We start from the raw sequence: 27612 nt of genomic DNA on the forward strand, positions 1-27612 counted from the left end.
ATGCTCTCACTAGATCTCAAACAGATAACAGTGCTTTTTAGTGTAAAGTTGAAGAGCCACGCTGTTGGGAGGTCACAGATCACTGGAGGTACATGATGCTCCTGCTCTCCACGCACTGGTTTTGCCCTCCGATTGCAACATTTGTGGCTTCTTCCAGCAATTTTTCTCCCCTCACTCTCAGTACACATTGTGCTAGTTAGTTTTAGTACTATAGAGATTTATCTTCACTATTCGCTTTCATTCTTGTATCACATGAAGCATTCCTCTACTTAATATTAACTCATTTCTGTGGCCAGGAATAAGATGAACAGAGGGTTTAATGGTTAGATATTGCAAAGCCAGTTCTATGTGGAGCATGAGGTGGAGAAAACTCAAGACCAGGGGCCCCTCTAAGAGGTTAAGTCCTGCAATTTTTTAATTTTTTTTTTAAAGTTGCTTGCCTATTGACAGACTGATTTTATATACTGTTCAAAATTGTAACTACTTCTTTTCCCTTCAGCCAGTGTACTGTTAAAGAACCTGGAATTTGTCCCAGAGACCATATGACACACGTCATCTCTATCAAATTATTCACATTCCGGAAAGTCCATATTTATACAAGTACAAATATGGAATAGGAAAGTGAAACGTGATTCCTTAAGAACTGTATTTTCTGGAGTAACCCTAAGCTGCAGGATGCTGCCCTTTATCAAACACCATAGCTTCTTATGCCACATGGTGTTAACAGAAGACTAAAAAGTTCATCTTGATCTGGAATAGGCAGCAAAAATGAGGAGCTCTAGTTAGAGCTCCCAGCTTTAATGCCCCATCCAATGAAAATGTATGTTTACAAATAGGATAGGCTTTCTTTGGAGAGAAAGTAAGGAGGGGGAGAGCAATGAGGGCTGCAGCATTTTTTTTTTTTCCCCTCATCAGCAACACTAAGAACAGGACATATGCTTGGCGATACGAGGTCAGTCACATTCCTAATTGCTTAGCCTCTGCATGCCCCAGCATGCCTGGAATAAGACAAAATGCATGTGAAATATTTAAAGACTGGGCAGAATTAACCCCCTCCTAAAGCAGTGACTGTAAAGTGCCAAAACAGAGTGGTTTTGTCTATAAAACCTCTAATAATTACCTCCACTTGCAATCACTGCACCTAAAATTCACCCTACATTTTGGAGAGCCAAGATTCAAATAATTCCTATAAACTATCAAAGACTAATAAATAAATTTTTTCTTTATTCCTGTTGGATGAAGAGATTTCCAGGGCTTCCCCCCCTCTTCACAGGAGGCATAGTATGAGCCCTGCTCATCCCTGCTCAGAAAGCTCCAGAGGCACAGCTGGCACTGTGGCATCCTACACTCCCAATCCCTCCAGTGACCTCCAGTTTTCCAGGGCTGAGGCTGGAGTCTCACCCGAGGAAGAGGCGGGTGCACAACGGTCACTGGCATTATGCAGCTGTTCCCACTGAGGAGAGCAGATCCGTCCTCAAGGCAGGTGCACAGGGCTGGGATTTAAGCCTTGCTGCCTCAGAGCAGACAAGTGCGCATTGTTATTCCACCGCATATGACAAAAGCCACTGCTCTGGGAATAATGCAAAAATGTTTGATTTTTTACTTTCCCAGCACTGTGTCACTGCAGGCCAAATGGAAACCTTGTGGGCTATTAAACAAGATAAATTTGACAGGATTGTAAATCATAAAATTGTCTCAAATTGCAGAGCTGCTGACAGCATATACTATAATCCAGTTGGCATCTGATGTTTCCTTCATTTCTTCTTGCCACAGGATGAAATATCCCTTCCTTAAAACTCTCCACAGCAAAAACAAAAAGCAGCAATGCAAAAAAAAACAAAACCCTGAATGATGAACCAAGATCTGACCTTTCATCTTTCCTTTGAAAGGGTCAACTAAATGCAATGTTATAGTACTAACAGAAACTGGCTTTAAAAAATGGTTACAAAAAACGTATATCCCCTTATTTTCTATATAATTTTAAAACGTTATTCAAAATTGACTATAAAGAAAACTGGCTCATGGGGACTAGAGCTTCATCCATGTGATCACTGCAGAAAAGTGAGGCATTTGTTATACTTGAGACATCACAAATACAGTCAAGTGTTAATAGTGTAGCATACCAACAGAATCAATCCGTCTCTTACAGGGACAGACATAGGGATTTACTTGTCTTTAGCTACAGCAACAATCTTTTCATCGCTAATATCCTGAACATATCTAAAGGAGAGCAACTCTCCCTTTTCTTTCTGGAAAGATGGGCTTTCAAATTCAGATGTTGACTTTTCTTTCTTAACTGCAATTAAGAAGCTGCTTTGATTTTCCCTCCAAGTTCAGTTTTCCTGTCCCTAATGCAGGTTCTTGTTCCTTTGAAGCTGGGAGAGCATCACCCTCAGCAAGTCTTTGTAGGCAAAAAGGGAGCCTTACAGGCAGAGACTGAGTAAACCTCACAAAAGGGAGCCTTACAAGCAGAGACTGAGTAAACCTCACAAGCTATTGCTCTACCCACCTATTAGCAAGGCATATACATTATTTTTTTAAAAAGAGCTACATAGGCATTATTTGCAGAATTATCTGAAAGACTAAAATGCTCAAAACTGAAAAAAGTTAGAAAGCACAGGCTACAATAATTTGCATTTAAATGTCTGATCCAGGGTAGATCTGTTCCCCACAGCAACAATACTTTTTTTTTCAGATGTATTCTGTTGCTAAGAAAAGGGAGGACCCATCTTTACCACATGTAATGATGCAGCATGGGAACCTGCACCCATTAGCAGGAGTTGCATGACTTCGTAATGATATGGAAAGCTGTCAAAAGCCAGTGGTGAAAACTGCAGTGGTTATGAGAAATCTGGCATGGTAGACTGACAGGCACTACATAAGAAACATGGGAAGTGGAGTCAAGTGATCAGTGGTGTTTATTTTTGTGGATAAAATATGTAGGAAAGTTATTTCCACAGTTCTAAGAGGTTACAAGCAATGAAATGAAAACAGAAAGCTTTTTATTATTATTTTTTAGAGATGTTTAACAAGGGAAGTAAAGACAAAGCTGTTAATATAACAAAGGCCAAGTATTTTGGAACAATAACTGGGAACACATTAACATGGACTGATTTTAAGTTTTTCCTTAACTCATTAATACTGCTCTGAGAGTTAGCATTTAAAATCTGAAATGTTCCTACAGTTTTTTGCTACCATGTTGTGCAGACAGCTGAGTGTAAATAAGCTTGCTCTCTACTGAGGTCTGGAAAGAATGACAAAGTTCTGAACCTCCTGCCTAAAATTTTCATATGGGCACAGAAGAGAGAAAGGGCAGAGGCAATGGCCAAGCAAGAAGTTCTTTGTTTTTGCCTGAAATCAACCAACAGCCAGTATGGAAGATGGGATAGGTTCTTTTACACTTGCCCAGAAATAACAGATCCCAGCTAGTGCAGAATGCTGCAGTTAAGGGAGAACACCCACTGCCCACATAGCGATATAGCCCTGTTAAGAGTGCAAGCAGGTATGAACAAGTGAGGTCTGGTTCACCTAAGCCAACTTAAAATTATTTAAAATAATTCCAGACAACCTGAGAGTTTATTGTCCAAAATAAACCTCTGAACCATGCCAACTCTAAAAAAATGCTTTTCTCTGCCTACAATTAGTTTTACTCCTCAAACTAGCTTTGTGTGTTTCCAGTCCCAAACATTTTAATTTGAGATTTTTTTCACAGTACAAACAGAATACTTCAAAATGGATAAGAAACACAGCCCTGAATAGAAAACTTTTTAACGATTATGTGGATAGTCTGATGGCATGTAGTTTGTAAGGAATGGAACCTCTCACTCCTGCTCCAAGTTCACAGAACCGTTACTCATTTAATGAATAAAGTGAAAAACTCAAACAGCAGCAATAAATACTCCCAAGGATGAAGAAAAAAACATTTAGGATCATAAATAATACACACAGGAAGAGGAAATCCCCATTCCATATTATCCCTTCTGGAATGTCAACCATGCACAGGTCCTGCCTAGCACTACTCCCAGGTTATCTGGGCTTTCATCTACAAACTGCTTGGTCACCAAGCAACTCTGGAAAACTCCTGCCTATCCTACCATTATTGGAATTCCTGACAAAAACTTGCCATGTTGTTTTAATGGGTAAGATATGTTGTGGAACAAATCCCATTGTGTTTTACCCTGAAGAGGTAAATAGCAAGCCCACCAGAGTTGGACAGCAAAAGATAGAGCCTACAGGCTGAGAAAAGTTCAGAGTGTGAGACCGGAACCTATGAACCAACGCCAGTCAGTGAAGTCATCCCAGTTCCCTCGTTTGTTTTCAAAACTGTGATCACCTTTTCTCAGTTATCAAAGATCCTGCAACAGTAATGGGACCAAAGAACCTCATTATTAAGCAAAGCATACATAACTCTGCATTTCAAGACTTCTCTGCCTTTATCTACATGCAAAGGAATAATCATTCACATTTCGGCTTAACTAACGCGCACACACAAAAATCTGAGAAGTTACGTATACCATGCAAGTAACACCTACACAGAGCATGGAAATCATAAAGTGCTACGTAAGAAAGTCTTACTCTTTAGATCTCTGGATTATCTATTACTACACACAGACTAAAATGCCACATAAGGTGCAAGCAATTAAAAAATGGGAGAGGCATTACTCCTTCAACAAGTATGCACCTTTTTACTAGGTTAAACCTGTTTATATAACTGATTTCCAAGTACACATAAGCTAAATTATGATTACATTTATCAAAAAATATTACATGCCAGCAGACTATTTCTTGTGATGTGGTCCTCACACCAAGGGAGAAAAGCTTCAGCTTTATCAATTCTGGTTAGGAGCAAGAGATGCCAGCTACAAAACAAAAGAATTAAAAAAAACTGGCAGTCAGCAGTCAAACACCAATGCAAAGATGCAGTAATTATCAGCTGGAAGTTAAGTAGTAATAACAGAATAGAATGAACTTTGCAAAGAAACTGCTCTGTAAGCTTTCCTTGGGTTTTCCGTTTTCTCTTCCCATCACTTGTCTTATTTCAATACATTACACATGGGAAATGTCGTCTTGAATGTCTTGAGTTGTTCAAAGTACTGTGTTTCTTTGCAAGAATATCAACCAGATCTTTTGATGAGCTCTGGATGGAAGAGAGCACTTCTGGCATTTGCTGCTAATTGGGAACCAAAAAAAAAGTCCAAATGAATTCCAAGATTGTAATGAGATTGTAATGTGGATCTGACATAATAAAGACAGGGTAGACAGCTCCAGTGGTTCTCCCAGCCAGCACATTGAGGTAGTCTTATTCACATTCACATCAAATAGCTACTAATTGCTTTTTATCCAGATGCTTTTCTAATTTAGGTACTATAACTACAACATAGAATTATTCAAGATCTATGAGAAAAGAAGGGGCTGCTTATTATCTGGGCACTGCTGGCACTAGATGCTACAGTGGGCTTACTCTTCGTAAAAACAGCTCTACTGAATTTGGAGACAACATATGCTACAGCTATATGCACACCTGCAGCTCTGGATTCAGAGACAAAGGGTTTGTTATGGTGTGGTTAAGAAAGATGCTTTCAATAGGCTAAGTCATTTCATACTGCATTACAGAAGAAAACAGTTTGCAGTCTCTGGCAAATCTTTGATGTTTGCTTTTCACACCTGGTGAGTATGTTAACTAATGTCATTATGAACACTTTAATCCAGAGGGAGATATAAAAATATTCAAAGATTAAAGATTTTATTGAAGCACTACATTTAATCTATGCTGCGTCCAACACTGATGACAAAATGATGTGCAAAAAAAAATCCTATTCTACCTAAAGCGGAGATAATGCATCACTAAAAAATAAAAATAAATCTCTACATCGCGGCAATGTACCAGCTCCTGGGTTATTCTCAAGGCTCAGACAAAACGTTGATGTCCCGACCTCTAACCACGTCTTAATGGAGAGAAACCACCCAAAGCTTCTTCATAATGGAGAATACCAGTGAAGATACCCAATTCTAAAGAGTGCATCTCCTCATCCCCAGCATACAGACAGCACACTGTACATTATCCAAGAGGAGTTGCAACTACTTCAACTACTTTACTGTTTAATAAAATAGAATAAGTTGGAATCTGGATTTCAGAGGATTTAAAGTCAAGCAGTCTCTAAAATCCTGTATCTGACTTGGAAAAAATTCAGTAGCATGTAACGCATACTTATGTGACTTGCATACTTAAGTGACAGAGCAACATTTTCCTATCTGGCACTTTGCACAGCATCTGTAGTATTCTTAAGGTGACAAGTCTGTTCATCTTGACTGGTTATTCTCCAAGAACATCCATCCACTGGTGTAACACTTCCACCTGCAATGGTCTTGCACAGCTACACAGAATTAAGATTTTTTTCTTAAGAGAAGGAATTGCTTTCAATTTTAACCAAAGTAATTACTAAACCTAGAGCTTATGCATACATTTTGGTAGTGACCATAACTGGTAAACTAGATAAATAAATATCAGTATTTCCAAAACTGACACCATAATAATACTGCTGCTTGATTCATCAAGCAGGGACAAAATCCAAACAGCATGCTCCCAATACGTCTATTAAGCTTTATGAGGTTATTGGTAATAGGTAGCACAATAAGCTGATTTAAACAATTTTCCTCTATAACCATGTTTGTTAGGAAAAACACTTGTAACACAATGGGAAGTTTAGGACAATCACGACGGTATTAGCCTTATATAAGCACACAGAGCTACAGTTTGTCAGCAGTGCACTGTATTTTGGAGCAGATAAAAGATTTCTATAAAATTTGCACTGCTGCATACATAGGCAGTAGTTCTCCACGAAAAGAATTAAGACAGTTTTTTGTGTTTTGTTTTTCTCTGGTCCTTAACAATAAAATGGACACATCAGGCCAAAATAGTTTCTTAAAAGTAGGTCAACAATACCCATTCACGATCGTTTCTGCATTGGTTTCCTAGCAAATTAATCTACCCACACAGATATACGTAATGCGTATCCTGGATACAGTGAGGCAGAGAAAGAAAACCAAATACATTAATGAGGTAGCTTAGACTGAATAACTGCAGTTAAAAGTTTTATTGAACAAAAGAAGGTAAAATGTGGTAGTCCAAGTTCACTGAGCAAAAGCAGCTCTCCTGCTGAAGCTGCACTTTGTGCTAAATAACCTTATTAACTGAGACTATACAGAGGACACATTATGCAAGTTATCTCAACAGCAAAGGAGAAAAAGATTTAAATTTAAACTGATGGAAAATTTCGGTCAAATTCAGTGGCTTAAGTTAATGTTTCTAGCCCTTATCTAACTATATTCAGTACAGGTGTACAACAGAATGCACAACTGCACTGAATTCCCATTTGATATAGTGTGTGCTCCCATGTAGGCGGAAGCCAATTCCTGAAAAGACATGAATTAAAAATACCCAAATATTTTAAATCTTGTGTTTGAAGCATCACTCAACTGACTCAGGAAAAACACTCGTTATAAAAAACTCTCAGCCTCTACAAGGTCCAATTCCTGTATAGTACTAATATTTTTAATTATTTCTCCCCTCTGCCTAAGAAACTTTGTATGCTCTGAACAAACCCACAACATCAGGTTGGTAAACAGATATGTCAAAAATACTCTGTGAAAAGAGGGAGGTAGCTCAGGCCCCTTGGCAACTTTCTGTCATAGCTAACATTGATGTAGTCTACCTCCCTTTGTAATCTGCAGTTAAAAATGAAAGGAAAATGGATTTTAATTATGAAATTTAGTGAAAGAATGAGTTCAATACAAAGTCTTCAAATGTGACTCACTGGGCTTCCAAATTAAGTTGTAAGGTACCTCACACCCAATACACAACATTAATAACGTACCTAATTCATACATTTTACAGACAATATCTTCCCATTTGTTAAACATTTGGCTCATGTGAGTACATTTTTTTTTGTTAACCACTTGACAAACATTCTAGGCCAGACAAACAGCACAAATAATGTCAAAGTCTTTTTTTCCAGTAATTGTACCAAATGCTGTAGGCTAAGCCTAACAGAAACTACTGAAGAAAAATAATAGACTCCATGATGCAGTGCAAAGGTGTTACTACAACATCGTAAGTCAAGGGATGTTTCTAAGGTGCTGAAAGAGGAGATTCTCTAGACGGTGACCCTGTATTGTCCTCTGGTGGGAAAACAGTAAGAGTGCAGGCTCGAATGCCACCAAGTGATTCTGGAAGGTCAAATACTTTATGCCACTCATCTTTTTCTGGATCATATTTCTGAACTATTTCCACCATACACCGGTTATTCCAAGAATATCCTCCAACAACATAGATTTTATTTTCAAAGACAGCCACCCCAACATCACTTTGCCCACGTAACATGGCAGCAATTGGAGTCCATTGGTCTAGAGTTGGTGAATAATATTCACAGCTTAGAACATCATCATAATCACTTGTTCCTCTAAAGTGATTTCCACCAATAACATAAAGCTTGTCTCCTACAGTACACATGCAATGCAGACCTCTGACGGTTGTCATCGGAGCTTTCTGAGTCCATTTGTCTGTGTCAGGGTCAAAACACATAAGTTCCTTTTGGAAAGTATCATGTGTAATTCCACCTAAAGAAATAAGACACGTTAGAATAGTGCTTACACTAATAGCCAATAAGCAGCAAAAGCATACACTTTAGTGAATGAATCCTGTCTTCCTTAGAAATTCTCCACATTGTCTTAGATTAGTATCAGATACATACTCCACTTCAAATTACATTTTTAATGTACCTTGTTCCTTTAAATTTGAATAAAGAAAGGAGACATGTCTTATACAGTGCTTCATTATATAAAATGCTACTGGCAGATTAAAAGAACAAAAAATTGTTACCCGTGCTTCATTTTGGCAAAATTTTTTAAAACATTTGTTTGGTTTGCTGGTTGTTTCATCATGAAAACAGGAATCCATTTATTTCAATTTTTGATTCAGTGTTACTACATTTTAAGTGGTCCTTACCACAGAGCTTTCTGAAGAAAAACTTAATGATAAAGAAACTAGTGACAAAGAAACAACAAAGGACTGATCTTTACATTTTCATCCCCTAAGTGTCTTGACTCATGGGGATAACTGAGGGGAGAGGTAGAGGAAAAGAAAAATCTATGGCAAGTATACAGCATCTATATGAACAGCCACAGTAGGGAGCATATCCATGTGCTTCCTGCAATAGAACAAGAAGAGCAGGGGAAGAAAAAGAGTACAAATAGCAAAACAGTGATTACAAGCTAGCTCGATGGATTTAGGCATAGAAATACAAGCAAGCAGCTGTACTTTAAAGTAAATTTTGAAACAAATTCTTCCTTTTCTACTGGCACAAGGCCACCCCACTCCCCGACTCAAAATATCCTAAGAATCAGCCAGCTCCAGCGGATCTCCCCACCAGTTGTCTACAGCTGAACAGTCTTGCCCACCTCCTGCACAGAATTTCAGCTTAGATATTAGTGGACATTCCTTTAAACTGCAGTAGAACATACACAGGGTTATGTCTTCCTTTCACCTTCACTACAATCACAGAAAGGACAATATTTGTGGATGACAGCAGATGCTAACCTAAAAGTAAGTATTTAGAACAATGAGCCGAAATCATAGATGCGGTGTCTGATCTTTTCCATCACTGGTAGAAAAAATAAAGTTTGAATAGAGCTAGTAGAGATCACTGACAGACTGAATCTTTAGAAGATGAGCAGATACCAGTCTTTCAGAAAACCTACTTCCCCAGTTTAGGTAAAAAACAGAATGAATCTATAACCTAGGTGACACTTAAGACTAAGAATACTACAGTGAAAGGCTAATGAAAATACAGTCATCATTTGTAAACTGTGATTAACATTACAACTTATCCCTTTGTGTTATCTGCCTTAGCAAAGGCAGATGTCTTTCTTCAAAGGATTAAAATATCCAGCGCTTTCCAAAATGCATCAACAAGGATGTGTTTAATGGCTACTGCCACATTAGTGTATGTGCTGTTGCTACAAAAAAATGTATTCTGACAGCTGAAGTGAATAACTGCTTTGCAATTAAAAGCTGTTATTTATAATATAATGCATAACCTAATATATATATATTTTTTCAAACTCCTCAGTATATATGTTATTTGACTGGCTCCATATGAAGTTGTGTCACTACTTACATCACAGCAAACATACTGTGACCAGAGACTAATTCTTATTGTCTCCCACGAAATAGAAAAAGTTAAATAAGTAATTGTTTGATAGAAGTGACATAATTATTTACCTGAAATATACATTAAACCTCCATACACAGTTCCAGCATGACCATAGTGGGGTTCATTCATTTTTGCAACATAGCTCCATTCGTTCATTCTGGGATTATAGCATTCCACGGTGGCTGTTTAAAACAAATGAGAATATAGAAATGTTGAATCTAGCACAGGAATTTGGCTTTCAATATAGTAGTAGTGGCATTAATATATTCATAAACAGAGGAAGTATCAATGGGAAACATTGTTTAGCTGAGAAAGTGTCAAAGGAATTACTGAATATTATGTATAGAGGCAATACAGAAAAAGCCTCAAGCTTTGTCCCAGAGGAATAAAAAGGAATAAAAATCTTGCTTTCTTGCCCTCCACTCATCTCACTCCCGTTCTCACTTGACACATAACCTGGCCAACTCATGAACCCTGCCAGAGGTACAGCCATGGGACACCAGAGAAAATGGTGATTAAGATGGATGCATTCAGCTTTTCTACCCCTTCTTTTTGTACAACTGCCTCTGATGTCTGCTGTAGAGAGACAGAGAATAAACTTTAAATCTGTCTCAAAGAGACTCAATAGATCTGGCAGCCAGAACGTTCTTCTCAGACCCATTTCTTCAGCAACGTTCCACTCACGCAGAAAATCAGGCTAGATGTTCTTAACATTTCCACACTGAAATGGTATTATGCCCTTGAAAGGGGGAAGCAACTGTTGACTAAAAATCTATTATCTTAGCTATGTTTTGTTAAGTATGTGTACAGCAACATACAGCACAACATATGCAGACCACTAATTCAAAGTTTACAAAAGCCAGGCTTTAAAAAATACAAGACAAAACACCTGAAACACTACTGAAGCTGTGACAGGGGAGGGTCAGGCTGGATATTTTCCTGGTCAGGAAAAGGTTCTTCACCAAGAAGGTGGTCGGATACTGAAATAGGCTCCCCAGGGCAGTGGTCATGGCACCAAGCCTGCTGGAGTTCAAGATGCATTTGGAAAATGCTCTGCTCTCAGACACAAGGTTTGTTTTTTGGGTGATCCTATGTGGAGCCAGGAGTTGTATTCCATGATCCTTGTGGGTCCTCACAAACTCAGGATTATTTCACGATTCTATGAATTTAGAAAGAAGAGGCACCTGTGTTGACACACAACTCTATTTGTGCAATATTCTTTTGTGAATTGGAACATTAGAATGATCAAAAGATTTATCAAATCAGAAATTGCGAAGGGTAAAAATATTCGTGAAGTTAAAAAAAAAAAAACAGAACCCAGGCATCCTTGCAGAAGACAGTTTCAAAGAAGGAATCCTCTCCTGGAAGTGGAATGGAAGAGATGCAGGGTTCCAAGAAAATGTCTACACAATAAGCACAGAACAATATTAAATAATGGATCTGAGCAAGCTACAGAGACTGACAGCTTGAATAGTATAATACGACCAGAGGGATAAGAGATCCTGAAAAAATACAGTGACCTTATGATGCACAAAGCAATTACCAATAATTGTGTTATCTTAGACATATTAAATCTCATTTTAAATAATTAAGAATCAGATTCTAATGCATGTTATATAATGCTTAATCTCTGAAGAGATATTTATGGACTATGCATACAAAATGTAATCTGTCTTTGAAACTGGCATTTTACTTGCTCTAGAACAAGCTTTTATTCAATCAAGTGTAGAAAATTTGAGCCAGCTTTATGGAATGGTGACTTACAGCCTAAGATTTTACATCAACAGATAGAAAAAACAGAAACAGGATCTTGACATTTTAAAGGCAGAAATGAGTTACAATGGGTTCAGCACAATGTAAGGTTTAAAAAAAAGATACTGCACAAGAAAACTGCTAAACTGTTACAGCACACGGATTTTTTCACTTCTCCCTCCCCCTCCAAACAGGAGCTGAAATATAAATTTATACGATGGGCAAAAAAAAAATTTGATTTAAAGCAACTGGAGTAAAAAATGTCTCTATACACTACTGCTGACATGACAAAATTGATTTAAAAGACCTGCCCAGAATGAGGAAGTTTCGATGTTTCCTGTTATAAGTGAGAATTTATCACATTTCCTCTAAGAGATCACTCCTTCACTGAGCACTTTTCCTACAATCTAGCCCTTTTATTATTGCAATGTCCTGACTCAGTCATTTGAAATGAGTCTCAGGCTGCCTTTTGCATTACACATACAGATAAACAAAAGTCTGCATAAGGAAAGGTAAGAAAAGGCATTCAAGCTTTCTTCTGCAAAGAAAAGTTAAAACATATAAAAATCAAGCCTGACTTTAAAATCCAAAATCTCTCCTTAAAAAGCTTGCAATTTTTCCCATTTGATGTCCTTCGGAATTTTTATATCCATCCAGGATATATACTGTCATAATGCCAGTGAATGCAGCAGACAGAACCTTAACCAATTAAGACATGTATACACTGAGATATGATTCCACAAGTTACACCTACATTTTGATCTGAGTTGTATTTCTGAGTTCTGGGATCCTGGCACCACATGCAGTATTTGGGCAATCCTCAAATGTATCCATGTTCTTTCTTGTGTAAATGTATTCACCCATTCCAATATTATTTTCTAAAATTGAAAGGTCCTTTCTACTCTGCTCTATTTAGCAATCAGAAAAACAAAGATGTGCAGAAATTTCAAGAACAGAGAAAAACAGATCTGACATGCAAGTAATTATAGCTGTCCCAGTTCTACCCTGACAGCAGACCCTTCCAACCTGCTGTTAGCTGCCATGGTGCACCAAAATCATCATTCAGTTTGCTTTCACAAAAACAAAAGCACCCTCTTTCCCATGGTACTTACATTCTGTGCTGAGGTGGGGAACTTTGATTTCAAATACAGTATAAAGACAGGAAGAGCAGAGTATGTACAAAAATCACAAAGCCATCGGTAACCAGAAAATGGCAGTGTAACATGACTTTCAACGCTAGACAACTGCTGATCTTGCTCTGCACTATGGACTCCATTTGAGAGAATCCCTAGCCTAAAGATCACTTTAGCAAGAAAAGACAATACAAGCAGAATTTGGTATATACTACTATACTGAGATCACTCTATCACCGTGTTGTAAAGACATCAGCTGTTTGAGAAACGATGCTACTGTGCCCAAGATCCCTTACTTCTGCTGAGGCTTCAAAATTCTTTTGAACATCACCAGTACAGATAAAGAACTGCTTGACAGTATTTCAGACAAACCATCCGAACTCAGATCTTGTACTTAGTGTGCTCTAAAATAAAGCTGATCACCTCTGAGCTGAAAAAACCCTACCGTTCTCTTTGGGTTATGTACATAGTTGTTTCCCTGTTTCCCTGCTAGGTCATTCCATTTCTCTCCTTTAACAAGCTCTCCCACCACACTGAAAGAAAATATTTAAAATTCCAGTTATTACTTAAAGGTGCCCATCGTTTTAACAGACATCAGAATGTTCTGTATATCATCCTTAGACTGAGTACAGTTCACAAAACACTCAAAAGAACTATTTTATTGAACCTAAGTATATATTTTATATAGGATGAGACTGATTAATTCATTTCTCAAAAGCATGAATTGTTCAAATCAGTTTTTACCTATGCTTTAACAGGGGAACTTCTGTTTGTTACCAATAATAAAGGAAAGACAGGCCACATTTTAACAGAATTAAGCAATCTCAAAAGGACACAAAGCTTTGGCAGTCCCATGAGATGCTCAGTCTGCACTCACTTTATAGTGCCATCTGCGATGCTATTTGAGGAGTATATAGATATTTCCCATTTCTCTGTCAGTAGCTTCTAATGTGTCTTGAGGTTTATTACAGCAGCACTTAGCAACTGTGTGTGATGTCCAGAAACTTAGGATTTTCATTTTATTTTCTACAACACAACATGCTTCTAAAGAACTCAAAGCTTGCTTGGTTAAATTAAACAAAGCCCTGAGTAATTCTGCCCCTAGCATAGCGAGGAGTCACTTCAGCTTATATACAAGGGTCCTTCAGCTCACACTTTGATATTTACAGTACTACACAGGCAATAGAGAGCCTAACAGGGTAATAACAAATTTTTCCTCTTACCCAACATTTAGAATATGAACAAGAAGTAGGCTGGTTTTGTTTTGTTTTGGTTTTTTGTTTTGTTTTCTTTTAAACACAGTCAAAGAATTGCTTGATTTGAGAGTTAAACACCATCATCATGGAGGCCTTGGGCCCTGATCTACTGGGTGACATCCCTGCCCATAGCAGGGGATTTGGAACCAGATGATCTTTAAAGTTTTCTAACTCAAGCTATTTTTATGATTCTATGACAGAGGCCACCTGGAAACTAAGTGCCTTTCCAGTTGTTGGACCAGGAGTCAAGAGAGCACACAGCTGTTCTTCCCTAAGCTATGAATCATCTTCTGCTTTTACTGCAGCCGTGAAGGTGGTACCAATGACAGCCCAACATACTCAAAAGCGCTTAGGAAAATCCCACACAGAAAATCTCAAGTAAGGAGTAAAGTGAAGTATAACAAGTAAAACAACAGCAGAGCCTGAAACATCAGTAAAGTACCTAACTGCGGAAGTTTACTAATAATGAAAGGCACGGCTTCTGCCAGCATCAGGCACCATAACTAAGCTCCTTGAGAAAGAATAATAAAAATTTACTTTTTTAAGATGGGAAAACAGTATCCTGTGCTCTGCACAACTGGAAGTTGTCTATGACACTGCTTCTTGAATATCTCTGTGAACCACATGTGTTTTTTCCTGTCTCCTTTTCCAGTAAGTCTTTTTTTTTTTATGCACACCTGGTTTCTCCAAGCTGGTCTTGGAGTGCTGTTCTCTCTGCCTTCTAGCAATACCTTTGGCAGGTGCCTGCTGTGACATTTAAAAAAAGAACAAACCAGAATTATGCAAAATCATCCTAGAACTGTGGCATACTTGGAAGTCTGAATTACAATTCCAGAATTCGGTATATTTCAGATACATTTCCCATACTTTGTTGCAGGCACCACATACTGTCAGTTTACTTGTCCTTACCAATGAACTAAATTTTTCTTGAAGTGTCATGCATTGTTAAACAGTAGCAGTTTATTACTGCTAAAGCACATATTGAGTTTAGAAAGTGATATTTATAAAGTTCTCAGAACATTAAACATTTGAAAACTGTTTTGGGAATACTTGATAAAGAACTTCAAAAAAATAATTTTTATTTCAGTACTTCACCAGGAGGAAAAAAATAAAAATCATTTTAGTAACTTTAATCCTTTGACACTTTTCCATAAGAGCTGATCTTCTGTAAAGTTGAGTTCAGGTTTTTGTAATTTTTCCCTCTCTTACAACAGATTGAAATTAGTTTGAACTCAAGGGCAAGTTCTTTAATACCTGTCCAACACACCTGACCTTCTCTGGTATGAAAAGCTTGGAGTTTTCCTCATCTGAAGAAAGTGGGAAGTTAAAGCTGGATTTCATCTTTCAGCTGTCAAGGTTTATGAAAGAAACATGAAAATGAAAAGTGACTTGCCTCACAATTAAAAAGAAAAGAAACAAGACCCAAATCAAAGCATGAGACAGCTACAACAGTTAACATTCACAGAGTGCTCTTCCCACTGAGTGATCCAATGAGATTTTCCAGGCCTATGTGGAAATCGCTGCAGCATTTTAATGATATCTTTACAGAAGAATCTTAGGTGATAAATTTTGTATTTTAATTAAAGTTGCAGGAGAGTTGAGGTCAGCAGAATGATATTGCTTGATCTAAGAAAAACAATGCATTTAAAGCCTGCTTTATATGCAGATTGCACCGGCTTGGTAACAACCAAGCAACTTTTTCACTGGCATTCTTATAACCCTATTCTACTTAATTGGTACAATTTTGGTACAATACAGAAGGTTAATCTGATCATCTGCTATTAATTCACATCAGTAGAAAACAGCTCAACAAAGGTCAGGTTTTCTGACACTCAAGATAACAAATACATACTAGTTTCAACTTTTTAGAATTATTTTCAGGTATGCAAAGTGACATGCAAGAAAACCTATGAAAACCTCTGTATTTACATCAGAAAATGGCTAAAGAAAATGAATTTTTGCAAAACAGTTTCCAATGTTTTCTGAAACCAGAAACATTTTTTAAGGTCTAATTTCATCAAACATCAGATTTTAAACTGTGAACAAAACTACTCCAGCTCTGTGTAGTACTAGCATAATACAGCACATTTCTTAAGAAATTTTGCAATATGATCATGAAAGAGTTTATCTGAAAAGCTGAGATGCATTAATTAAAAAATTAAGCTGCTGTCGCACAAATTAGGTTTAGTATTGTTTCAAGTAAACATTTCTCAGTTGCACTTAAGGATATCACTGTATTTGTAAAAAGCAAATCTTTGCAGCAAGAGAAACTACCACATAGAAATGACGAGACACAGCTGAGTATTGGGATGAAAGCAGCAAACAAAATAATGAAATGTTACATCTGTACTAGATATTTTAGCATGCTAAAATGCCACACACAATCACATTTCAATTTCAAAGCACTTAGACATATTAACAGTTGATTTGGGTGCAAACACTATCAACTTTGGAAAACACGTTGACCAACATGGATCATCCTCTAGAGAGTTTTCTTAAATTAAAAGATACCATGTCTCTTTTCTTTGTTTTCAACAATCTTTATTTCTCTGATTATTGTGTGGGGTAGCAGTGGAGGCAGAGGTGAATAAAACGAATAATCATTTGGCAAGGGGGGGGGGGGGGCGGGGGGGGCGCGAAGGAGGCATCAAGTCATTTATATTAAGGGTACATTACTTCATAAGGTCATAGGCAAAATACAGTATTTTTAGTAGTTAAAAATCACAGAATGTCAGGACATCTAAATCTCATTAGCTCACCTTTAAAAAAGGTAACTAAAAATTAAAAATGACTGTTCCAGAAAGTTTGCATCTTACAAAATGCAAACTTCCTGTAACAGTCTTTCATTTAAAAGGCTATCACTCTCCTAAGAGAAGAAAGAGTGGTTTTGGTTTTTCAGCTTAATTATATATATATTTGTTACATCATGGCTGTGTATATACACAGTTACACATGTAGACACACTGATGACAAAGTTGAAGAGACCGGATATTTTGCATTGGTACATAAGATATGTACTTCGATTTATTTTTTATTTTTGTGGAAGCCCTTCTAAAATGAATTGCTAATGGTATCCAGACAAATTTCTCTAAGCATTTTCGGGATTTCCAGAAAGAAGCTGAATGGCAACAAATTCAATTTGTTTTCTCTCCACCCATTCAAAGGGCAGTACAGCATTTCAAGGCCTAAGAAGAAAGGCAAGAAGTCATACTTCAAGACAAATGCTTACCTAGCTCGCCCGCTGCATTTCGACCACCAACTGCATACAAATGTCCTTTGAGGGCACTTAGGTGGAAGAAGGTACGCTTCTCATTTAACGATGCGACTTGCATCCACTTGTTATAGCGAGGATCAAATCTGAAGACCGTGTCAACTGCTGTCTTTCCTTTTGTGTCGTAATTGCTCTGGCCACCAACTACATAAAGAAAGTTTCCAATCACAGCAATGCCATGCTGGTACCTTGGTGCATCCATGGGAGCTAGCGATTTCCACTCATGGGCCTTTTCATCATACATCCGTAATTCTTTGCTCACAACCAGTTGCTGCCTCAGCACTCCCCCCAACGTTACCAAGTGAGTACTGTCTGATCGAATGGCAGTTCTCTCCGACTGCATAACTGGTTGCATGTATGGCATCATTTGGTAATTGCTGGCTTCCAAAAGCAAGTTTACACAGGTATTGTCAGTTCTCATGAAGTCCACTGTTTGAACATAGTTAATAAGATCCTGGGGCGTCATCAAGGGAAATCTGATGTTCTTCATTAGCTTTGCAGCATACTCCATCCGAGGCTCCTCATACCGCAGCCAGCGACAAGCCGCCTTGAAGAGTTCAAGTTCAGTGCAGTGCTTAAGGCTATTACTTGAAAGCACAAAGGCAAGACGTTCAAAGGGGAGTTTCACAAATTCACCAGTACTTAATAATGCAGGGAAGTTCTTCAGGATGAAATTATTAACATATTTATCCACTTCTGTGAGATTGTATGTGTTGGCAATTCGCCCAACCTCAACACAGTTTTCCAATGAAACCTATTAAGTAAATGGAAAGAGGGATCAAAACACTTAATTTGGTTTCTAAATGATAATGTAGAATTTAATGAATACTACAGAATCAGCAACATTTTCAACACTTGACATGCTCAAGGTGGTTTACATATGAGCAAATAAATATTCAATGTGATGTATATATTCATGACTGCAAGGGGAGAGCCAAGTTATTCCTTATTTTGAACAAAGAAATGAGACAAGTAACAAGCAGATGGCATATACTATGTCAGATAAATTACACAATGATGATACATAGCAAATATAAAGCACTCTGACTTTGAAATATTCCACAAATGTCTTTGTAAGAAAGAAACATGGAAAATACAGTTAAAGGAAAGGTGATTAGCTCAAGGTTACATAGAATGATGAAAAAGTAGGGCTTTCCATTAGACATTTCCAACATTATTAAAACTTCTATTATCATAACCTCTTCTCCAAAGGAAGGTTGGACCTGGTTATCTTTGTAGGTCCCTTCCAACCTGGGCTGTTCTATGATTCTATAATGCAGTCAAAGCAAATGACACAGCTACCTCTCCAGTGCTACATATTTTGGACAACTTGTTCCTTAGAAATGAATAAAATTGCATTTGTGCATCTTTGGTAAAGACAGTACTCTTACAGAATATGTTCAAAATTACATACATGGCATAGTCAAAAATAACATAAAGCTAGCAATTTAAGATTATGAACATATTAGGATTTCCCTTAAAAATACACCGCACATGAGATTCTTTATCAGTGTGGATCGTACCAATTCAATACTTGAGTGACCATATGTTGGTAACCATACCTTTTACAGTGCTGCTGCATCTACCCTTATTACATCTTAGACTCCTTACATTTCTAGGGCCATTCAGCATCCAAGGCCAGGGGAGAAAGACAGATGGGAGGGACAGGACATAACTTAAGCGGGACTTCAGTGAACCTAGTCATTTCACTTCTGCAGGCTCTGTGGTACATATGCACAGCAAATCAATTTTCACACTCTTGATGTTGAGAACTGCAGCTTTTTTGCATTCAGTATTCTAGCCCAAGCTTCATTTACACATGCTTTAAAGTCTCCTTACAGATCAAGCCAACAGCATGTCAGTTCTACTCAATGCTGACAATCTCCACAACTTTTTTGGTGATCCTCCTATTTTTAATGCCAAAAGAATTTAAGCTCCCACATCTTTGAATTATTTTCATGTGTGCATGTATATGTATATATAAATACACACATGTAAGACTGAGAACTATGACCTGACCACAGCCTAAGAATACAGAAACATTCAAACAGTGTTCTGGCCATGACAAAGTACTGTATAACTTCACAGTCTGATCACATTGCCCTTTAATAATGGGCAATTCCAAAAGTTAGTGAGTATGAGAATAGCAGATTTTTTTATTCACTAGAAACTGATCTCATTTTTCCTAGAATTAAGATCTGCAGTCAACAAAAGCCTTCATTCACAAGTCTTGAATCACCTTCCTAAAAATCAAAGGCTCTGTATCTGATTCTTCATTTTTATGAACACTGATCACATAATCAAGTCCTGTCTATAAGAGTGGCAGATTGACAGGATCTTTATTATAAAATATCTATACCATACTTACACAGAAATTTTCTATTAGAAAACAGACCACATTATTTACACTAAAATATAATCATATCAGCTAGCAATGCTTGCAAAACATTCTCTGATGCTCAAGAAACATTTTGGTCCCTCTTTCAACTGTTTTTAAGAGACGGTATCAAACTTATTTCTGTGTATTTCCTTTTAGGCTTTGTAACTTATATTAAGTGAATACTAGAAGTAATAGTACTGTAAATTAAGGAAGTGAAACTGTACATTCTTCTAAAATTTCTCTCAAGCTGAATAATAAAGATAAAGGAATGAAAAAATCACCCCTTAGCAAACAGATGACATACTACAATGCAACTTTTAACTCTTGCTATAATGTTATGCCATTTAAAAACTTACTTTTGAATACATCTACTGGTATCCAATTATAGAGATGCAGCATTTTCTCCATGTCAAGATAAGGAGAAATATATTATTGCATATAGAAAAGGCATGCTTGAAATCAAAAGATCAAGCAAAAAAGGTACAGATTACATACCATTGGTACTTGGATTCAAGTTGCAACAAACTATTTACATGTATTGTGGAATGCACGCCAGTTATCAGGTGCCCAGCACAAAAGGCTATTCTAAGCTTCTCCCAGCGCTTGCATCCAGTTGATGTATTAGCATAATTAAGTTATATTGTAAAACTATCCAATTGAATATATTTCTGGAATGTCTTCACTTCAGGAATGTGTCAAATTTCTCATCGTTAGTGACAGGTGAACATCACATCAGCAGTTTCCAGTGCCCTCCGACTTCTCATAGAATTTCCCTATAACGCTTTAATTAACCTAATGGGATTGCACTGTACTCAGATTATTTTATTATTATTACTATCATTACAATCACATGTACTACCCATTAGGCTCATGAAATCATGCCCTTTCTGGCTTACTAACAAATAATTCTACCACTCACCTCAAAACAGGGTACCATACTAAATATTTTCTTAAAGTTTACTTCCCTCACCAAAAGTGCTATTATCAATATCACCGTGGTCTAAGACAATGCATCATGCTAAATTATGTTGCCAAAAAAATTTGTCAAAAAATATACACTAGAGATTCTGAAATCCTGAGCCAAAAAACAACCACCCTTCAACAGAATGAAATACTATAGTCCCTTCCACTTAAATATTCAAAATTAGACAGGGTTAAGTTACTATAATGGTATTTAAACTATTTTTGTTTAAACAAGTTAACAAATTATTCTCCAAAATGTTTGACTTATGTTATGGTACTTATGAGAGGTGTGGAAACTGTTCTGTATGGAAGTCAGTCAATCAGGAGCTCGTCAACAAACAGAAGGAACTGCTACTTCTGGAAATCCTACTGAAGTGAATGGGAGGAATGGAAATATCAGACAAATATATAGCTTTGTACAACGAATCCAGTAACTAGTGAAGATATTCATGCAAAACAGCTAAAAGCCATACGGGACAAACACCTAAGCAACAACTTAATAAGTTGAAAATTTTAGATAAGTCTTATTTAACTTGAGCATTGACTACTGTGCAGAGCTGCTGCTCATCCACGTTACTCATTGCAATTACTTATTACAAAGCAGAAGTAAAAATTCCAGAAGATAAAAAGCTTTTCAAAGTGCTGAACACAATTATATTACTACAGCCAGAAAAAAAAATGCACAAGTACTTCCCTTAGAAAGCAGTTGAATTAATTCTTTGAAATTTTGAAACTATCACTTCAAGCTCTGTTAAAAACTTAGTTGACTAAAAATACTACAAAATTGGATACAGAGCAAAATCATAGCGAGTACAAACACCCTGGAGAATAACTCGGGTGATCTTGCACAGAACATCAAAATCCCAAGCCCATTATCACAAAATATTCAGGCATCTAACTTTCTTTCTTTTCAATGACTGTCAGACTATGAAGCATTTAACGTGGCATTTCAAAGGGTTTAAGATTAAACAAACTTACATTCCCGTGAAATACCCATTTGTTTTGTGAGCTCCCATATACAGAAGTCCAGAAATAAGTGTAGACATTTGACCAGCTCAGAGAACTGTGTTGATCAAACTCCTACTTTAGAAAATGTGGATTTCTATAGCAGCTGGGAGCACCAGCCCCAGAGTTAGATCCCACTCTCTTGCAAAACTGAAACCATCTTGCTCCCATTCTCAATTAACTAAGACAGACTTCCAAATACGGAGACCTCAATATTTGAGGATTCTCTAGTTTCTGCAAAAATGTAAAGGATAGAATTAGAGAAGAAATAAAATTTACTTATGCAGCTATATAAAAAGGAACAGATAAATTTATTTTCAATCTTTTTGAAACTCCTGTGTTCAAATTCAAAGTAAATTAGTTCAAAAAAAAATTTAGGGTAGTTACATTCTCAACTTCCTTGCGTAACAGTACAGACTTTGTTTTGTACTTTCTTTACAGTTATACAGTGAATTAGATTTCTGCATTTAATTTCTGTGCACTGTTTTTCTCACTTATAAATATTCTGGTTCTGATCAAATAGGTATTCCTGTACACAGGCTGATTTACACCAGTTTCAAGAAAGGCCAAGTATTTTTGACATGTTTAATCTCTAAACACACACATTACAATGTACATAGACCACAGTTATCAGAAAAACATAAATGTTTATGCAAACGTAAATCAGGAAACATGTCAGGAGCCCTACAGTACATCATCTCAAATAAACTTTAAGTCATTTAAGATAGTACTTGAAGCATAGATATAGAAAAATTTACACTGGTTTGAAAGAACTTAAGTCCTCTTAGACATCAGTATAAATAAAAGTATTTAAGAAAAGAGAATCAATAAAATGTATACAACTTTCCTGATTCCAAGACTTACTCCATTCAAAACACAAACAGGATGTTTATTTCCTGAACCAAACCAGTGACTGAGTCAACATCATAACTGAAGGAAATGTCAAAAAACAAAAAGCATCTCAAATGATCAAAAAAATCCTTCTAAATAATGTAACTTAAGATGGAAGAAGCTCTTTCCCTAAGAAAGTAAACTCAAAAAACAGTGGCCTTACCCAGAAAGGGGAAAGGGCCATGGAACAAGGCAAAACCAAGATAAATCAGACCAGGGAACAAGCCCCGAAAGTCAAAAATTCTTTTGGCACAGCTCCCAAAGGGTGGTTGCTCCAAATCAGTGATTCAGAAGAACACCAAGCTCTTAGACTTCAACTTGGTGTTTATAGAAGCATAAACCCTACGGAGTCAGACTGCCTCACTTTGGAAAGGGCAGAAACTAGGAAAGGAAGCATCCTACATTGGCAATGCTTCTATCCTGTGTTTAAGATAGGATACAGAAAACTGGACCCATATTTTGAGTTTGTGCTGTTTTAACTATGGAAATAAAGTGAATATAATTGAGTGAGCACAATGCACACACGAGGTCCACTGACTGTAATGGCAGAATGAGTGCAGTCATGAGACCCCAAAAACTTTGATATCTGAGATTTAAGTTGTAAAACAAATCTGGAAATAAAACCTACAAAAATATACTAAGCTGGTCAAATGTATATGTGAGCTGTGGGCAGCATACAACAAGATTAAATAAATTATAAATCCACTGCTTTTAACAAGAGGTTAAATCTAGATAAACGAAGGGAATATTTTCACATCACATCTTTTCCTTGCATTTCCTTTCCTGCCCATGGAGACAGAACCCTAGAAAAAGCTTGCATGAGAAGCCAGGTTACCACTTCAGAAGCTGAATCTTTAACAGCTATCTTGCTTTTGCAGAAACAAAAATAAGTTTGTTTTTTAATATTTTAATACAGAGAAAACTGCAGAAGTGTTCTAACATTCAACTTGAATGGAGCTTCTCTAAAGCACAGACTCACAACAAAAGAGGACATGAGTACTCAAAGAGAAAGGGAAGGAAGACAAAAAAAAAAGGTTGTTACCATTGTTACCAAAGCATTTCCCACAGACTGGGCTCACGACCTGAGATTTTAATCTCTATAATAAAAATCAGCAGTGCAACACTAAACTGTAAATAGACTGTATTGCAACTACAACTGTATTGCAACTAAACTGTAAATAGACTGCATTGGAACTACAGTATACTAGTTTGCAGTGCGAACTTTTTATTTGTTCTAACTGCATAAAAGCATACATGCTACAAGCTCCATAAGTATTCTTCTAAACAAAGATTAACAGTGAATGAGGAAAGAGATGCTACTCTGGAGGCTGTTCTCCGCATACAAAAGTGCTTCATTTAGTCACTGTGAAAAGACATTTTCCAGTAAGCATTCAAAGCCATTTTTTGTTCTAGCGCAGTATGGAAATAACATTCTCGTAGCTACCAGTCTCATATAACCAACGTTTCTGTATCATCTTTACAGTATACTATGTCCTCTAAAGCAATTACTAAAAGGGCTGACACCAAGTTCACTGGTTTACAACGATGATGATGTAAAGACCTCTGTGATAGTCACAATTATGAGCACTCTAAAAAACACAGAGGTTGATTGTTAATACATTTTCTGGAAACAGCAGACAGCTCTACCATTTTTTTTCACTTTAACTCAGCAAGTCCCTTTCTTATGACGGGATATAGAATGTGAGGGCATGAGCTAAGATATTGAGTAATGAATCAGATCTATAATCACTATGCCATTACTGCAACACACTTGAGGATTAGAAGAATTTTAATGTGGTATAACATTGATATCAAACTTATACTAAACATAATAGTCAGAAGAAAAAATTTCAGAATTAAAATTCTGTGAATCCAAAGTACAAACAATGGCAAGACAGACTTAATTTTGACTTATGTATAGTCATTGTTCTGATCACAAAAACATAAACAAGTCTCTATCATTGTAAACGTGAAACAAGAATTAAGTCTTACCCCAGAGATAAGAAACACTTTACAGAAGTCCAAAACAGGTAAAATCTGCAAAAAGCTAGCAGCTTCCAGAGTGTCCTGAAGATTGTCCATGTTAAGGGAAAGTTTTGCAGTATAAATGAAATCAATGATCTTCTTTAGGCCTATTTTGTTCACACCATGAAGCTTAATGCACATTAAGTCCTGTTCCTTCATTCCTCCTGAGAAAGACGCATAGGTAAGTTTATATGGTCATTTTGATTGGATTGAAGTAATTTCATAAGTTTGTACAAAACTAAAATACAATTTTAAAGTTTAATTCAAATGTAGCAGCAGATAGACTCTTACAGCTCACAATCCTGGACTTATTCTCCCACAACTCTGAACATGTGTTTGGATGGCCAAATGACAATTTAGAGATAGCTATAATGCATTACTTCAACAAAAACACCACCTGTGAACATAGCCTTGAAGTAATCACTTGCAGAAGCCATCATTGCTCTGTGAACAGGAAACACTTCATCACCATCTCCTGGAACAAGCGTCACATCACAAAGCAAACCTTCCACTCGCAGCTGGTCAAAACCCTGCAGGGAGAGCATAAAGCGAAGCATCCATTTGACTTGAGAGCAGTGTAGAAATCTGTTTCATATTCCTCGTCTACATACTTATTTACTTTTACTTACATATGTACTGTAGCTCCAAAAAAGCCAAAAGGCATAAGTTGTCTCTTACAATCATAATTAATATATTCAATGATAATTATCCATTGGAAAACTTAAGCAGAACAATTATTTTCTACAAATGGCTGAAGAATACAAAGTATCCTGTGCTTTAGAAAGTAGCTTTACTCAACAAATAAATTTATAATCAGGAAGGGATTTGTCTTGAAAGCATGAACTCCAGCAATTACTTAAAGATAGGCACTGCTGTTTTTTTTTGTCCTACCCATTCTGGACACAAATGCATTCTAGATACATTTCTGTTCCATGCTAGTCAATGATACACAAATTAAGAGGCTGCAAAACACTGGGGCTTGAAAGGAAAGTTGCTACCTGGTTCCATAGTTATGAAATGTATTACCCAAGCCTATGTGGCAATATTATGAAATAAGCTGATCTTTTCTGAATTGCTCATAATGTCTAACCTTAATTTTTTTTTTTAAAAAAAGGAAACAATCTGAAGCCACACCTCAAATAAGATTTTCCTCAAAATTTATTGACTGGGTACACTGGAAGATGCGTGGAATACTTGCTTCCTTTGTGCACTACAGAACAGAAGCTCAAACACAATTTCCTTCAACCAGGCATGTCATCTGACATTTTTTCAGTTCTAACACAAATGTAAATATTGCCTTTATAGATTTAACACGTGGAGAAGTCATGGCATCAGCTCCCATAATTTAAAATTTAACATATATAGCCTTTAAGATGTTTTAAAATTGCAAAGGTATGTAAAAAAGAACATTAATATTTGTATGACAAAAAAGAACAGTGCAAACAAGGAAATGAGTTATTAGCTCCAATAGATACCAGAAGCTAAACACAGCATGTGATATTTATTGCCAACCTTTCATAATAGTGAAAGAGCATAACTCATGACAGAATTCCACTCAACTGCCACAGATCTTAAGTAAATGGGCTGTAATTATTATATCAAACTTGCATAACAAAGAACGTCTACAAAACCTAAAGGGACACGGAGAACATTTACAATTTAACTTGTTCCAAAATTTACAGGCATAGGGGACCTATGCACAGATGTCCAAGCTTCAGAAACTAAACCAAAATAATCACTAGCTTCTCTGAATAAAACAAAACCAAAACAAACAAAAACTCACAACTCATTACTGTCCCAAAAGTTAGGCAATCTGTTTAAATTGGCAGCAAATTGAAAATTAAAAGAGTGTTCTCCAAGGAATTATGCCATACAGAAAAGTCTGCACTCCTGAGAAAGACTGCACTGGAAAGTAGAAAGAATTATGCAAGCTGTAGGCTCAACTCTGTATGCTGTGTAAAAGTACCAGCAAAACTGAATAGATAAAAAGACTTTACATTTAAACTCTTAAAGCTTCAGAGTAGACAACATTTTTATTCATTAGAAAGATGTTCTACCATATGATGGTCTACCCAGTTCCTGGACAGATTGTAACTACGCAGACACAAAAGTAGACTGTCTACAGAACCAGTTTTTTTTTAAAACTGCAGCTTAGGATAATCATACACACACACAATCTTCCAAGCAGAATGTTCCTTCGTATAGAAGTTAGCCTGGTTTCAATAACGTGCACGCATTTCAGACAAGCAGAACCATTAATCAACAGAACGTCCAATGTTAGGAAAAAGGTTTCGTAGAATTTGGTTAATACCATTTTCTATATATGAATATATTTTTAGTTCAATTTCAGAGCAAAACCAATTGTATGAAGCTCGTTTTCTTCCCTTTTGTAAGATCAATAGCACCTTCACCACGTGTTTTTTTTTTTTAATTTTTTTTTTGTTAATATAGAACTTTTGAAGATTTAACTTGATTGAAGAAATAGACCAGTAAAACTGTTAGATTTATTGGCAGAAAGTATTATGTCCCTTGAGAGAAAAGGATATTCATTTGTGACTAACAGAAATTAATAAATTCACAGGCTATCTCCAATATATACTAACTGCAAGAACATGAATTGCATTGATTTAATAGCAGTTAATACCCATCTTGTTTGCCTAGCTAAATGTCAGTCTGCAGTCTGCTTAACAAGCCTGTTTGTAGCATATACCTATAAAGACTAAGA

General features: G+C 36.7%; 1 protein-coding gene across 8 annotated transcripts in view; it reads right to left on the bottom strand.

The window, feature by feature from the left end:
* Window positions 1–7080: 7080 nt before the first annotated feature.
* KLHL13 (kelch like family member 13) overlaps window positions 7081–27612 on the bottom strand; it is a 78514-nt gene continuing 57982 nt past the window's right edge. For all 8 annotated transcript variants that reach the window (XM_083798033.1, XM_083798032.1, XM_083798034.1 and 5 more), the window contains 5 exons: window positions 25285–25417; window positions 24855–25051; window positions 17582–18377; window positions 10280–10393; window positions 7081–8616 (listed from right to left, as the gene is read on the bottom strand). In XM_083798033.1, the coding sequence (XP_083654159.1) occupies window positions 8129–8616; window positions 10280–10393; window positions 17582–18377; window positions 24855–25051; window positions 25285–25417 (1728 nt within the window). In that variant the 3' untranslated portion in view covers window positions 7081–8128. The remainder of the gene's footprint in view (window positions 8617–10279; window positions 10394–17581; window positions 18378–24854; window positions 25052–25284; window positions 25418–27612) is intronic.

The sequence above is a fragment of the Anser anser genome (genome assembly GCF_964211835.1).
Source record: "Anser anser genome assembly, chromosome: 13".
Classification (NCBI taxonomy): Eukaryota; Metazoa; Chordata; class Aves; order Anseriformes; family Anatidae; genus Anser; species Anser anser.